The 15,537-nt window shown below is 44.0% G+C and overlaps 3 protein-coding genes across 4 annotated transcripts in view; all 3 read left to right on the top strand.

Annotated features, from left to right (window-relative positions):
* Positions 1-855: 855 nt before the first annotated feature.
* Positions 856-8,421, top strand: sgo1 (shugoshin 1). Of its 2 annotated transcripts, XM_084424332.1 has the most exons (9): positions 856-1,259; positions 1,896-2,080; positions 2,446-2,489; positions 4,440-4,489; positions 4,615-5,385; positions 6,174-6,275; positions 7,216-7,383; positions 7,715-7,880; positions 8,170-8,421. In XM_084424332.1, the coding sequence occupies exons 1-9, from the start codon at positions 1,115-1,117 to the stop codon at positions 8,300-8,302; spliced, it is 1,764 nt and encodes a 587-aa protein (XP_084280458.1). In that variant the 5' UTR covers positions 856-1,114; the 3' UTR covers positions 8,303-8,421. The 2 variants fall into 2 exon arrangements, with proteins under 2 accessions (XP_084280458.1, XP_084280459.1); XM_084424333.1 differs by lacking the exon at positions 6,174-6,275.
* Positions 8,422-9,587: 1,166 nt separating this feature from the next.
* rpl14 (ribosomal protein L14) lies at positions 9,588-12,517 on the top strand (the record flags this gene model as incomplete). Its single annotated transcript, XM_084423900.1, has 6 exons — positions 9,588-9,668; positions 10,489-10,590; positions 10,684-10,778; positions 11,963-12,062; positions 12,158-12,211; positions 12,423-12,517. The coding sequence occupies 6 exons, from the start codon at positions 9,588-9,590 to the stop codon at positions 12,483-12,485; spliced, it is 495 nt and encodes a 164-aa protein (XP_084280026.1). The 3' UTR covers positions 12,486-12,517.
* Positions 12,518-13,526: 1,009 nt separating this feature from the next.
* The window catches only part of LOC311299160 (uncharacterized protein), an 8,729-nt gene continuing 6,718 nt past the window's right edge, over positions 13,527-15,537 (top strand). Inside the window, exon 1 of the mRNA XM_084422587.1 lies at positions 13,527-13,692. Coding sequence (XP_084278713.1) covers positions 13,539-13,692 — 154 coding nt within the window. The 5' untranslated portion in view covers positions 13,527-13,538. The remainder of the gene's footprint in view (positions 13,693-15,537) is intronic.

The raw sequence follows: 15,537 nt of genomic DNA, 5'->3' as shown, positions 1-15,537 counted from the left end.
CATGCTCCCATCTAATTACGCATGAGCTGATTTGCATAAATACCACAACAGATCTAAGCATTGGGTATAGCCAGGAGAACATGGAGGGACTGTTCCTGGGGGACGAGTCTGAGGGAAGAACAGGAGACAGTGGTGAGGAGAATGCAGAAGACAAAGGGTAAGTAGGCTAAATTAAAAAGTGAATCCCCAGAACAGTCCCACAGACCCAAACCCCATCTCTGCAATATTACAGTAATAAAGGCTGGTTTAAAGTACTTCTTCCTGCCTCTATTAATGCTCATGGCCTAATGGGTTCATTCAGACCTTAACATTAAGTATTTTACTGTTATGTGTCAACCAGATTCAACAAGGCATTTTCACCGGCTAGACCCAATGTTTAGACCCGTTGTGGTATTTATGCAAATCAGCACATAAGTAATTAGATTATGCACCGTTTGTCCATGTTAACCATTTCAAAAAACGTGTAGGCTAATACAATTTTTGTTAGTCTTGATGTAAGTAATGAACTCAGTAATGTTCATGGTGATATCTAAAGGTTAAAGTGTTTACCCTATTCACGTGAGAGAAAGAATGAACAGACTATATGTGGGTCTTTTCCGAAACTTCCCCCTAATGGGATTCTCCTGGGCTTTTCTTTCCTTACTCGGGACATATTGAGGATACAAAATCAGTTGAGTTTGCTTCTGTTGCAGTTTGTTCAACCTTTTTTCATAAAATGACTGGACTATTAAGAGCTTTGAGACTCTTAGATGATGAAATGCTTGGGTGTACTGTTGGACCAAGGGATTCTGATGAGTGAATTACAGTGTCGGCGCATGTTATTTGTTTTCGACTGCAGATGACGCGTGCGCTAGTTGCGGAAGTGACGTGTGCTCCTCCAATCAGAGCTCGCAGCGCATGATTTCGAACATCAACGTCCCGACGGGAAATACGCCAGCGAAGAAACTCGCATAAAATACACGGTTTACGCACTATCCGTCCTAAAGCAGCCGTTCATCCGTCCGTGGATCGCGGCGAACAGCAGTGCGGGGTGTGTGTCGAGTTTATGTGGAGCTCAGAGGCTTATGGAGGAGAAGTTTAACCCGTTAATCTCCTGAGAGACTCGCGTTCGGCCATGGCGCGCGAGCGGGTGCAGAAGAAGAGCTTCCAGCAGAGTCTGGACGAAATCAAGGACAAAATGAAGGAAAAGAGGAACAAGCGCCTGGCTAGTGCTTTAGCTGTCAGCCGAGGCCTGTCGAAGATGAAGAACAGAAGCACAGGTGCGATTAATGCCGAGAAATCCACATATTCCTGCCTGTTGATGTGTGTTTGTGTATATAAACGTCTAGGTTGTGTTTTATGGTCTCGTTAGTGCCAGAACTGGGTCTGTATCAGCCGATCTCCCAGCTCTTAAAGGGACAGTTCACACAGACATGTGAATCCTGTCATTGACGCACGGTGATCAAACCTATGACGGATTTTCCTCCGTGGAAAACAAACTGAGGTGTTTAGGACTGACATCCTCATTCTGTCGCTTTCCATTCCGCCTAGCATCGCCTTTTGTGTTCCACAGAAGAAAGAAAGTCAGATTAAAGTCAGCGTGAAACAGAAGTTGTGATGAAAACCGAGTGAGTGAAGCTTCTGGAACAAGAGCACATGTGGGCGGGGCTTGCTTGTGTCTGTTGGGAATTGTACTGATGGTTGTGGTTTGCTATTGGCTGATCTCCTGTGAGTGACAGGTTGCCCCGCCCTCGTCATCAGAGAAGAGATGCTGCAAGAGGAACTTATTCTGATTCAACATTATTAAATCACTTAGAATTAACAGTAATATAATAATAATAATAATAATATGCAATATTCCATTAAAAAAATAACAATCATTGACAGTTAATTTTGGGCGGCTCGTGTGTTTACAGCGACGGTGCAGCCGTTTGTGCTGAAGAGCGTCCAGGTGAACAATAAAGCTCTCGCCGTGGCGCTGCAGACGGAGCGGGAGAAGGTACGGCAAGCGCAGGGGGTCATTCTGCACCTGAAGAAGGAGAGGCAGGTGCTGGTCTTCCACCTGCTGATGCTGAAGAGGACACTTCGAGACCGCGCTCAGGTGAGACTGCACACACACACACACACTGCTGATATACAGGTGAGACGTACACACACACACACACTGCTGATATACAGGTGAGACTTACACACACACACTGCTGATATACAGGTGAGAAGTACACACACACACGACCAATTTGCGACAGTACGGTTTCTGGAAACAGTCGAGACTATAGTTGATGTCTACAGTAGTGAAGAAGAGAGTTACGGTGTTGTTCTGGAAACTCAGCGCTGGATGCTTCATCGATGTACAGATTTAACTCTGCATGAGTGTGTGAGTTAGCGCACTGTAAAGTGTGTGTACTAGTTCCTCTGATCCACGGCTCTGCTGGTTTAACTTCTCTTTGCTTCTTGTTTTCCCAGGTTTCCCCTGTGGAGTCGTTTCCAGCTCGGCCCGTCAGTCCTCGGTGAGAAACACAAGCTTTCTATAGAACCGTTACACACACATCAGTGTTTAGGGTTGAGGCTCTTCTGCACAAACACACTAAAAACAGTGTAATATTGTTCCAGTGTAAAGCGGCTGTTTTCTGTGGACACTACGCCACAGAATAAAACATTTTAAAAGATAATTGTGACGTTATATCTCGCAATTCTGACTTTATATCTCACAATTGTGAGTTTCTAACACTATGAGGAAAAAAAGTCTGAATTTCACGTTTATTTCTTGCAATTGTGACTTTATATCATGAAATTATAAGGAAAAAGGTCAGAATTGTGAGAAGAAAAGTCGCAATTACCTTTTTTATTTTTCATTCTGTTGCAGAAACAAGCTTCCATAGTCGTCTATGTGAATATATATATATATATATATATTAGGGCTGTCAATCGATTAAAAATTGTAATCGATTAATCGCATGATTGTCATGAGTTAACTTGTGATTAATCGCACATTTTTTTATTTGTTCTAAATGTACCTTAATTTAATACTTTTCAAGTTAGTAATACTCTAATCAACGTGGGCATGGATAAATATGGATGCTTTATGCAAATGTATGTTTATTATTGAAACCATAGTCAACATAGAGCATGAAGACGAGACATGTTTCAAAGGTCATAGATGTTTTTCAAAGAACTTGTTCATGTCTATTAGACGCATGTAGAAAGAACAAATAAATACCAGGTTCCCATTACTTCTCTTTCTTTGCACTGAGCAATTAACACAAACATGTTTAGATTGTTGCATGACAGGGCAGCTCTTCTGAAAATGCTAAATGTACATTTATTATTAGGCTACATTATAGTTTGTCTCTCTCTGTGCCCATTTTGATGAAGCTAAATTCTCAATAAAACGGTTTTCATTGGTATATTTTACTGTTTCTGTTTGTCAAACAACGGAATGAATATGAAATGGTGACTGAAACGCGACCCATTAAGACATAACCAGCTCTCCCTTCCAAGATGTTAATCTGCACAATAATCCTGATAATCGAGCCGTCGTCTGATGAAATCAAATACACATAAGATAAACACAATATCTGTTTTGCGATTTCGGCTATACTTGCATGTAAAATTAGAGAAGCAACATCATATCTGTGTTTAACTGAATTAAAGCGCTGCTCCTCTCTCCAGCGCGAGACGCAGAGAGAGAGCGAGAGCGAGAGAGAGAGAGGCGCGGGCGCGTGCTGGGAGAGCAGTACCGGCGGTACCGGTAGATTCTCAGAAACTAAATAAGGTTTGGGCGCTTTGTTGAAGGGAATAAATCGCTTGGCAACACTGTGTATCTCCATTTCTCCAACTAGGTTTTGGGCCACGGGTCAAACAGAAAATACGCGCTGCGTTAATCGAGCGTAAAAAAAATAGTGCCGTTAATATGATTTTGCGTTAACGCGTTATTAACTCACTAACTTTGACAGCCCTAATATATATATATATAGTAAAGTGTAATTTATTCCTGATAGGAGGCGCAGGTGTCGACGACCTCTGACCTTTATCACACACACACACACACATTAAAAAACATGTCGGTATCTGTTTCTCAGAACATTTTGCACCGGTTGCTTTCAGAAAACACTCTTTGCGAACTACAAAAGTCTAAAAGTTTGGGGTCTGTACGATCTTTTTTTAATGTTGTTGTAAGAGTCTCTTCTGCTCACCAAAGCTGTGCTTATTTCAGATCATAAATACAGTAAAACAGTGAAATATTATTCCAGTGTAAATCATCTGTTCTCTATGTGAATATACAGTAAAGTGTAATTTATTCCTGTGATCAAAGGTGAGTTTTCAGCATCATTACTCCAGTCTTCAGTGTCACATGATCATTCACACATCACTCTAATATGATGATCTGAGGATCAAGAAACATTTATGATTATCAGTGTAAGAAGGTTTTTGTTGATGATATTGTGACTGTGTCGCAGGCCGGCGGGTGTGTTTGAGACTGACGTGCAGGAGCCTCCTCCGACTGCAGGTACGTGTGTGTGTGTGTGTGTGTGTGTGTGTGTGTGTGTGTGTGTGTGTGTGTGTGTGTGTGTGTCTCTCACCTGCTCGTTACACACAGATGTTCGGCTTCTACACTGTGTTCTGTGTGTGCAGAGGCTGCTCCGGGGAGCTGTGCGGACAGACCGGGTTCACTGCCGCCCACAGTGGGAACCAGGAGGAAGAGGCGCTCCGATGCTGCGAGGAGACGGAGCTCACGCTTACACTCCATCGGGAGAACAGACGAGACTCCCGATGACCGGCGAGAGGAGGCGCTCAACACTCGCCCGGAGGAGGAGCGGACCGAACCGGAGGAGCAGAACCGGGACCAGAACTGTGAGTTTGAGCTGGAGGTTTCTGAGGTCCAGCACTCGACGCCGGAGCCTCCCGTCAGACCGAGCAGAAGGAGAAAACCCACCCGGACCAAACCGGACCGGGGCCGCAGACCGGACCGGGCCCCGCTGAAGAAACCCTGGGAGAACCCCAAACCCAGAGCGCGCTCCAAAAGCCGTGAGCGTTCCCAGAGCCGGTCCCGAGCGCCGGCCGAGGGCCTGAACTCCTCGCTGGGCGGCAACGACACCTTCGACTTCGACTGCGAGGAGGCCGTTCATCTGACACCCTTCCGAACCGGACACAAACCTGCGGAGAGACCGGATAAACCTGCGGAGAGACCGGATAGACCTGCGGAGAGACCGGATAGACCTGCGGAGAGACCGGATAGACCTGCGGATGAAGAGGACCAGGCCGACAGCAGCCTCTCCGATGATGATGATGATGATTCCCCGTACGTGCCGAAGAGGAAGACTAGAAGAACTCGAAGTCCTCCGGCCAGACGCGCTCGATCCAAACGCCGCTCCGCTCAGGAGAAGATCCTGAACCAGCTCTCAGGTACCTCACCGCACTTTAAACGGGGCATATCATGAAAGTCGGACTTTCCCTGTGTGTCAGTGCTGTAATAGTGCTGTAATCCAGTGCTTCTACCAGCCCAGAAAACATGATCAGTGAAACCCAGTAACTGTGTTCTGGTGAGCCTTTCTCTGCAAGCATGACAGAAATAACCCGATCAGGTTTCGCTCTCCTTCTGACGAATGAAGAGCATCTTATTATAATATTAAGTAATTGGGTTTAGTTGTCGTGTTGACATGAGTTACTCATTATGAATAGCACGCATCTGAGGCGCGTTGGTGACTCGTATTAGTCGTTTTATTTGATGATTAAATAAGTCATTTAATAAATGATCAATCATATCGACTCATCTTCCACCTCTACTAGCCCTTTATTCAGATTAAAGACCCTTCTCACTCGTTTGGTGAGGAACGTGTTGTTCTGAGCAGCATCTGCACCCCCGGGCGAGCTGTTGGCTGTGACAGCACACGCAGTATTAAGGCTGGCGATTAATGGATCGTTCATTTAAACGACGATCGATCGTGGGAATGTTTGTAAACTGACATCCCTACTTTAGCTCGTGTAAAGACTCCGCCCTCTTCTGAACGGAGGCGGAGCTAAAGCTCATTTGCATTTAAAGGGACACACACTAAAACGGTGCGTTTATGCTCACACACAAAAAGGGGCAAATTTGACAAGCTCACATTCTGGAGACACCAGAGATTTATATTACATCTGGTGAAAAGGGGCATAATATGTATCATATCTTTTAATAATTGAATGATTCACAGAGAAAAGCAGGGCTGAAGTGGACGAAACTGACGTGCATCTCGACACGCAGTCGCTGGTCTGTGTTCCTCTCCAGGATCCCAGCCAATCAGAGACGAGCCCAGGTAACGCAGATATGAATTCTTCAGAGTTACTGCTTTCTGCTCCAGGGTTATGGATAGAGCTGGGGAATATAATCACCTTTACGATGCTGAACTATTATTGCTCACTTGTGCATCAATTAAAGATAATCACGTGCAGGTCTATAGTGGACAGAAGTGTCATGGAGACGTTAGGCTTGGAGCGCAGACTCAGTTTGGAGACCCGTGGCACATTATTGCTGACGTAAAACAAGCTTCAAAAGTAAAACTAAAAAAGTGACATGCGTTTTAGTTTATGAAAATTATTTTATTTAAAATGTACATTTCATGAAACATGTTGAACTCTAAAACTGTAAAAAGCAAAGCCTTAAATCTAACCCAGTGCCAGTGAGAGTGTGTTTGGCAGATTCCCCGTTAGATAAAGAGTCTTTCTTTCTCTAGTATTACAAACACACACACATGCAAACACACACTCTGACATCCTTACCAGCTCCTGATTGGCTCTATAATGTACAGGTTCATAAGTTGCTGTTGCTCTAATTAAAGCAAAGAAATAAAAGCAGCCGCAAATAATTAAATAATTATTAAATATTCGCTTTTTTTTACAGTAAATAGTCTTTTTATATAATAATAATTGCGTGATTAATAATGTTCTTGCTGGATCTGAGCACATGCCTCATGGGTGTGAAATGAAGAGTTCACAGCACATTCACCAACGCCAACAAATACAACCTTTGATTTTAATAATGTATTAGTAAATGTTGAAATTAATACTAAGATTAATGAATGCTGTAGAAGTGCTGTTTATTATTATTAACTAATGAACCTTATTGTAAAGTGTGACCAAATTAAACCTAAATAGCAATATATGAAATAAAAAGCAATGAAATGCTTCAATATTAACCCAGTATGAGAGCGTGAGTCCAGCTGTAGTGTGAGGTGCTGTTCTCCTGTTTCCCTGCAGCGCCCCCTGCTGGCCTCTCTCTGGAGTCTCCACTCCCTGTCATTCCTGATGGAGAGGCGGAGCTTATGATGATCGACTGCCCAATATTTCAGTTCCCGAAGTGTCCCAGCAGCTCATCCGATCAGGAGAATGAGAAGCCAGTGGTGATGGACAGAGGAAGAAGAAGAGGTAAATCCTTCATGTTTGACCTGGGCTTTGGAGGAACTCTCTCTCTCTCACACACACACACACACACACACACACACACACACACACACACACACACTCACACACTCTCTCTCTCTCGCTCTCTCTCTCTCTCTCTCTCACACACACACACACACTCTCTCTCTCTCTCTCTCTCTCTCTCTCTCTCTCTCACTCACACTCTCTCTCTCTCTCTCTCTCTCTCTCACACTCACTCTCTCTCTCACACTCTCACTCACTCTCACACACACACACACACTCACGTTTCCCAGTGTAGGAGGAGGACTGATGTGTGGCACGTGTGTTTCTGCAGGCCGGCTGGTTGTTCGCTCATTTCTGGGCGTGGCTTTGAGTGACGTGAGCAATCTCTCCCCCGCAGCCTATAAGAAGCCGGCGTGTGCTTTGGCCACGCCCCCGAGCTCCGCCCCCAGGCGTCGCTGCACCGGATCCGTGAACTACAAGGAGCCGTCGATCAGCTCGTACGTGCCTCGCTTTATTCACCCCGTTACTGTTCACTCGTAAATGTTAATTAACATTACAACGCTGACGGCGTTCACATGCGTATCACGTGTTTAGTCTATAGATATGCGTGTTTGAATATGTATGTGTGCAGGCGTGTGTCTTTCCTTACATGTTTACCTCAGCGCATTACATTTCTGGCCTTAAAACACAATTATTTACGCACTTGCGGACTGGAGTTATTTCTCTGTCCTGCTCTCGGCTGCAGTGCTGTGTGTCTAACAGTGTGTGTGTGTGTGTGTGTTGTAGGAAGCTCCGGCGGGGCGATAAGTTCACGGACACGCGGTTCCTGCGCTCCCCGATCTTCAAGCAGACGCAGACGTCCCGGCGGAGCCTCCAGAAGAGGGAGATCTACAACGAGTCCTTCGTGGGCTGCCGATGAACTCCACACGCTCATGCTTCAGCTTCTCATCAAGACTTTTAACTCTGTTACATTATTGACTGCTTTTAAATCTCATGATTTTAATTGTGTATATTAATAAAGTTTGTCCTTTCAATTTTCATAAAGAGTTCTGTTATTTTAGCATTTCTGATGAGGCACTTTAACTTCTGGGCGTGTTTTTAATTTCTCTAAACTGAGAGTCCTGGACATTTAGAAAGATTTAACATTTATAATGTAATTCTGAGACACTTTACTGAGGTCATAACACCCTAACCTAACCCTAACAATAAGTTAATCCCATTGGTTAATGCATTAAAGTCCCCCTGTAGTCAATAATTGTATCCATTAAACCTCATCTTTGATCACCAAAATGACATATTTAAACGTTTTTTCCTTGAAAACTAAATTCTTCATGGCTTAAAATATCTTGAATGTAACTCGACACCCTCGCCTCATTTAGTATGCGCGATTCTATGAATATGCAAATGAGCCCCGCCTCCACTCACTCACTCAGCTCAGAGATCCACTGGTTGACGATCACACGTTGATCTGATTGGTTACAAGGTAGTTTGTGACGTCAGAAACACCAGCGATTTCAAAGCGTGTGTTTGAGACTGTCTTTGGTTCACTGCAGTTTTAAGGAGGAAATACTCAGCAATGGTGTCGACTTATGAACTTACACATGCTTTGTCTTAAAGCAGATTAAAAACACCACATAGACACATAAACAACATTAAAAGCTGGATTTTCATCACAGGGGGACTTTTAACTAATAATGAGCATTACATTCGTTATTAATCCTGGTTAATGTTAGTAAAATACAACTGTTCTTTAATTTATACTAGCTCATGTCTATTAACTATTGACAGATACTATTTATTTAACAATGCATTAGTAAACGTTAATTAACATTACATTTCTCAAATGGTAATGAAGTGATTCAGCAACTGCATTATTTACAAATATGGGAGATAAAAAAAAAAAAAAAGTGTTATCTTTGTTCTTAAGCGTTAATAATGATGCATGTCGGATGTTTCGGTTCAAAATGGTTAAAAAACTGATCAGGTCATTCATAAGCACTTCATCACGTGGTCTCTGATGAGCAATGTGAACTTTTATTACTTTAACTCGCCGGTGTTTATTCCTTCTAAAGATAAAAAAAAGACCATGTCACGGGACGCGTTTGGCCTTGTATGATATAAACTGTTAAAACGTGAAAAGAAAGTGTGGCTTGTACATTATAACTGAATCCGCTCCCATTCCTGGACTTTTATTGACGCCGCGCATGCGCAGTGCTGAAACGGAAGCCTCTTCATTGCAGAGCGGAAGTGGTTTCGTCCTTTTTCCACCACGGTCTGCCATCATGGTGAGTGAACTCACTGTCGCGGAGTCTAAAATCAAACAAAAATGGTGTTTTTTGCAGTGTTACTGACGAATAACGCATCGAAGACGCATTTTAATACCTTAATGCCCCTCTATATAGTAGTTTTGAAGTATAAATGAGGCGTTTAGCGCTATCGGTGAGAAAGAGCGTCAGATGTGCCTCGAAACAACGTGGTGGAGTGAGCGAGCGAGAGAGAGAGAGTTAGGCCGGAGTCTGCAGACACTCGTGTTTCACAGGATCATCTAATGATGATTAATTACCGAAACACTTGATATAAATGTGTTTTATAGCGGGAAAGTTGTGTTATTCGGTCCCGTTCACACGGGCACGAGCAGAGAGAGCGCGCCCGAGAGCAACCGGCTGAAGCACGCGCTTAAAGAGACAGTTCACACTAAAATTACAATTCTGTCATAATTTACTCATGCTCATGTTGTTCATAACCTGTATGTAGTTCGTTCTTCTGCTGAACACAAATGTTTTAAAGGGTGTCGGTAATCGAACAGTTGCTCTGCCCGTAGTAGGAGAAAAACACTATTGAAGTGAATGGGGTCCAACAACCGTTCGGTTCCCGACAGTCTTTAAGACATCATCATCATCATCATCATCTCATGTGTTCAGCTGAAGAGAGAAACTCGTACAGGTCTGGAACAACTTGAGGGTCAGTAAATGACAGAATTAAAGTTAGATTGTTCGCATTACTGGAGACACAGGGCAGTGCCCGTCATTAATGAGATCTGCGTTTCTGTCACTGGATGTTTTACACTGAAAATGCATTAATAGTTTTATTTGCTGTTTTCTTCAGGTTTTTAAGCGCTTTGTCGAAATCGGCCGCGTTGCATTCGTGGCTTTCGGGCCGTATGAGGGGAAGCTGGTGGCGATTGTAGATGTTATTGACCAAAACAGGGTGAGTTGAACACTACAGTACCGTTGGGTCATGTTATAAAGCTTCATGAACACTGTGTGTCAGGGCTGGATCACATGTTGTGATTGTGTTCAGGCGCTGGTGGACGGCCCGTGCACTGGGGTCAAGAGGCAGGCCATGCCCTTCAAGTGCCTGCAGCTCACAGACTACGTCATCAAAGTCCCTCACAGGTGAGCCGTGTGTGTGTGTGTGTGTGTGTGTGTGTCCGTGTCCGTCCCATCATGCCATGCTTCATCACTGTAGAGCAGGAGAAACACTGTGTGTGTGTGTGTGTGTGTGTGTGTGAGTCAGGCGGTGTGTGTGGATTCAGAGAACACTAGGTGAATAGACCCGGATGAGAATTTGGGATTAGGCTTTTGTCAACTTCTCATCTCGTTCGTTGACGGTCTTAAACGAGGGGCGTGTCCGTCATGGAGATGTTTTAAGAAATTTAATGTTGACAACTTTTATATAAAAACCTGAACACATGAATAGAAAGATAACACTGCTAGATTATGAAGCTGGATAAACTACACATCGACCCGTTCGCTAACGACTGCAGAGTGTGTACCTTATGTGCGCTGATACGCGGTGGCCGGACCATCATTCTATCCAATGTTATATAACCAATCAAACTTCATCCTTACGTTCTTCACAGCAGATTTTAGATTGGTTAATATCAGCTGTCAATCACTCCCCCTCACTGCGCTCCAGTGTCACGTGACCGGCGTCACCTCTCACACACTCCTGGAGTCGGTGATGTGGATGAACAACGCTGTGCTGCTGGGTCACTGTAAAGCCTGTGGGACAGAGTTCACAGGTCACACGGCGTTCGCAACTGAATCGAGAAGCTAAGCGCGAGAGCTTGGTTAAACACAGAGAGTGTGTGGCGAACAAGTGCGGTTCATCCGGTGTGATTATTAAGGCTTTTAATCGGCAGGATCTGCGTGCCACTAGCTAAGGGCACTTGGCGAACTAACGGCTCAGACCTGCTGAAGAGCACCAGCGCTAGAGTTCATTCAGCTCTGGGCCAGATGTAGATCCACTAGATGGAGCGATTCTTTCCAGTGTTTCCAGAGTTTCATGTGTTTCTGCTGTGAAAGCGTTTGAGTATCAGCTGTGCTTTTCAATCTGAACATGTGACTTTCATTTGTCAAACTTATTAATTTTGTGTTCTTTAATTTGTGTTTGTAACATTTACACCAAAGTCAAACTTTTCTATTAATATTTTTGATGAGAATTACTTTAAAGACAGATATACCTCCACTGGCGTGGGTCTGTGTAGCTGTAGCTGTGGAGAATACGAGGAGTGTGAGGAACAGGTGTTGATCTGTGTGTGTGTGTGTGTGTGTGTGTGTGTGTGTGTGTTCCCCAGCGCGCGTCAGAAGTACGTGAGGAGAGCCTGGGAGAAGGCCGAGGTCAGCAAGAAGTGGGAGGAGAGCAGCTGGGCCAAGAAGATCGAGGCCAGGAAGAAGGTGATCAGGCGCTCAGAGACTCTGCTGGAGATCACTGATGATTTATGAGTTTATTAATGATCTGATTCATAATCATGATGCGTTTCCTCCAACAGAGGGCGAAGATGTCTGACTTCGATCGCTTCAAGGTGATGAAGGCCAAGAAAATGGTACGTTTGCTCTGTTGGACCGAGTGTGTGTGTGTAGTGAACATGAGGTTATGAACACACACGTGTGTGTGTGTTGGACTGTGTGTGTGTGGTGAACATGAGTATATGAACGTGTGTGTGTGTGTGTGTGTGTGTGTGTGTGTGTGTGTGTGTGTGTGTGTGTGTGTGTGTGTGGTGAACATGAGCTGATCAGTCTGCCTTCTCTCCGCAGAGGAACAAGATCATCAAGCACGAGATGAAGAAGCTCCAGAAAGCTGAACAGAAGAAAGCATAAACTCTCATAAATAAACATGTTTGACTTGTAAACGTGACTCGTGTGTGTGTGTGTGTAGTTTTGATGAGTTTAGAGTTGTTGATGTGATTAGCTGTCAGGAACAGGTTAATGAACAGGTCAGGGGTCAGATCACATGAGCAGGTCAGGGGTCAGATCACATGAACTATAAGCTGAATCTGCTAAAGCTTTATGATAAAGTCTCATTCGTTAGCGCTAGTTACTGCATGAACTAACAATGAGTGATTATTGTAAAGTGTCACCAAGTGTTTTCATTCAGCTTTAATGTTAGTTCAAATAATTGCTTGTTATTCCAGGTGTAGAATAAGTTTTGTACAAGTTTTGATTTTTGATGAACATTTGCTGTTAGTTCAGTTTCATGTATTGAAACATTGTGTCATGACTCATGATCTAACAGTGTTTTATATATTTTATGCCATTCATTAATACAGAATGGTGATTTCTTCTGGGGTTTTTCATATTATTAGATTCATAAATGCTGTAAAACTGCTCGTTGTTGCTTCATGATGAGTGCTATGTTTAATGTAAAGTGAAGTGTTCTCGATGCGGTCCGCTTCTGCCTCTCAGTGACGTGTTCTCGATGCGGTCCGCTTCTGCCTCTCAGTGACGTGTTCTCGATGCGGTCCGCTTCTGCCTCTCAGTGACGTGTTCTCGATGCGGTCCGCTTCTGCTGATCTGCGGTCTGTGGTGATTAATCAGGCTGTTATTGCGTTGGTCGTGATTATTATATAATACTGACTCTTAAATCATCACAACTGTAGCTTGAGTTTCATTCTTTCACAGTCTGTGGTTTCACATCAACTCATCAAAGATCTGTTTCAGCTGCAGAATCTGTTTATGTCCATGCGCGAGTAACATTTTAATGTAATGTTTTATCTGTGTGGGACAGCTGGAGTTAGCAGAGATAAAGCTGGACATCTAATCATGTCTCAGTGCTCTGGCCGAAGCTGATCTGCAACACTGCACCCTAACCCTGGACAGCGACTAACACTAACCCTGGACAGCGACTAACACTAACTCTTGCTTGTGTTCTGCATGTTCATGATATGTTCTTGTATTTTCTCGAAGCATTACTTTGATGCTTCAGCTGTGATAGACAGATCAGGATCCACTCCTGCATTTGTGGGCGGAGCAATGAAGAGAGGGGCGTGTCCGTACGGGTTCAGACTCGTTATACTCCGCACTAAAAGTATGTACTATTTTTGCAAAGAAAGGGTAAATACTTTTGAGTGTGTCAACGTGGGACATCACGTCATAAAACAGCGTATTTAACAGTTGCTCTCTCGCTTAGTTACACACATCCTGTCACTTAAACTGACCTGTCAATCATCTTGTCACAGTTAAAATCCTCCACATTTAATTTACTTTAATTTCCTGCTGCCTCAGAGAGAAATGCAGAATCCCGTTGATCTGCAGTCGCGTGTCTTTCATGCGGAGACTCTCCTCATATTAATGCATAATGATGCATTTAAAAGTTAATGGCGAAACGGATCTTCATAAAAGTTCAAGTTGTTGTTGCAGATGAAATATAACACGGATAACATTACATAAATATTTTAATCAGCTTAAATGTTGATTATTAGTCACTCAAACCTTCATCTAAATCTCTCACCGTCGGTCGCGCACATCCGCCATGTTTGTAGTTTTCTGAACACTTTTAACTCGTGTTGTAGTTCTGAGCTGGATCATCCTCCAAAGCGCAGTGGATTGTGGGTAATATTAGCTGTTATAGTGAGCACGCATCCACACTTCGAAAATCCACCGGGAATAGTAGACCATCCGGGGACTTGGCACACTCTCTTCAACACACTATGCTTTTGGACACACTTATGTTAATCTCACACACTGTTTAGGACGGATAGTATGAACACTGAGACGCGGACAGGGAAAGTTTCTTTCACTGCACTGTGCAGAGCGAATGGGCGGAGCTTAAGTCTAGCTCCTCCTGTTAGATGTCCAGAGAGGAGGAGCCATTGACTGCACTTGTGTTTAAGGGGCTGTTTACACGACAACGTTTTGAACTAAAAACGTAAAACTTTTAATGCGTTTTGGTCGTTCGTTTACACGACACTAGTGTTTTGGGTGCCCGAAAACGGGTTTCAAAGTGCAAGTTTTTGAAAACGGTCTGCGTGTAAGCAAAAAAAACGCAAATCTCTGAAGACGATGACGTCATGCACATGCGTATTACATGTTCAGTCTATAGTGTTTCATCGCCATCTACTGGCCTGGCAGCAGAATGCAGCGTTTTTAATAGTTTTCACGAACCCCTGTGAATGGTGTCGACTGTGCGCGGGAAACTCAAAGGAAAAACTTCTCCGTTTTAAGCATATCGTTCTCGTGTAAACGTACCCTAAAGGCCTATTTATACTTCTGCGTCGAACTGCCGCCGTAGCTACGTCGTAGGCTGTGTGTAGCGCGCGTACCCTACGGCGTACCCTGACGTGCACCTCTCCAAAAATGTAACAACGCGTCAATTTTACGCGGACACAAGCGCTGTGATTGGTCTGCCAGAACCCCTCCCTCGGGGTTTCACATGCTCCCCAGGTGCGCGTCAACGCGGACAACGACACAGAAGTATAATTCTAATTAAAAGGCTTTTTATTCTGCGTTTCGACGAGCGTTATGGGGGGGGGGGTCTGCGTGCATATGGTGACGCAAAAGTGTGTGAAATTCAATGTAGTATGCACTCCAGGCGGCTAGGTGGCAATGTGAAGCACTGATCGGTGCCTTCACTGTCTAGCAGACTTTTGCGTTTTTACCGTTTAGACGGAAACGCGACGGTGGAGCGTTTTTAAGATTTCCACTCTGGAGGGTGGTTTCACTTTTTTGCGTTTTTAAGCCCCAAAAACGCCGTCGCCGTCTAAACGAAAGGCACATCTGCTAAAATATTTTTATGTTTTCACCCGCGAGCGTTCTCGTGTAAACAGGGCCTAAGGCTCGACTGTTTCTCTCTCTTTTTTGTGTTTTTATGCTGGTCGTAGCAAGCGAAAAGCTTCTAATGAACGCAGTTTAGTGTCTGTCCGCTGGGTGGCAA

This window comes from Rutilus rutilus, assembly GCF_951802725.1.
Source record: "Rutilus rutilus genome assembly, chromosome: 11".
Taxonomy (NCBI): Eukaryota; Metazoa; Chordata; class Actinopteri; order Cypriniformes; family Leuciscidae; genus Rutilus; species Rutilus rutilus.
The sequence above is the reverse complement of the archived record's forward strand: the minus strand, read 5'-3'. Positions and strand labels throughout refer to the sequence as shown.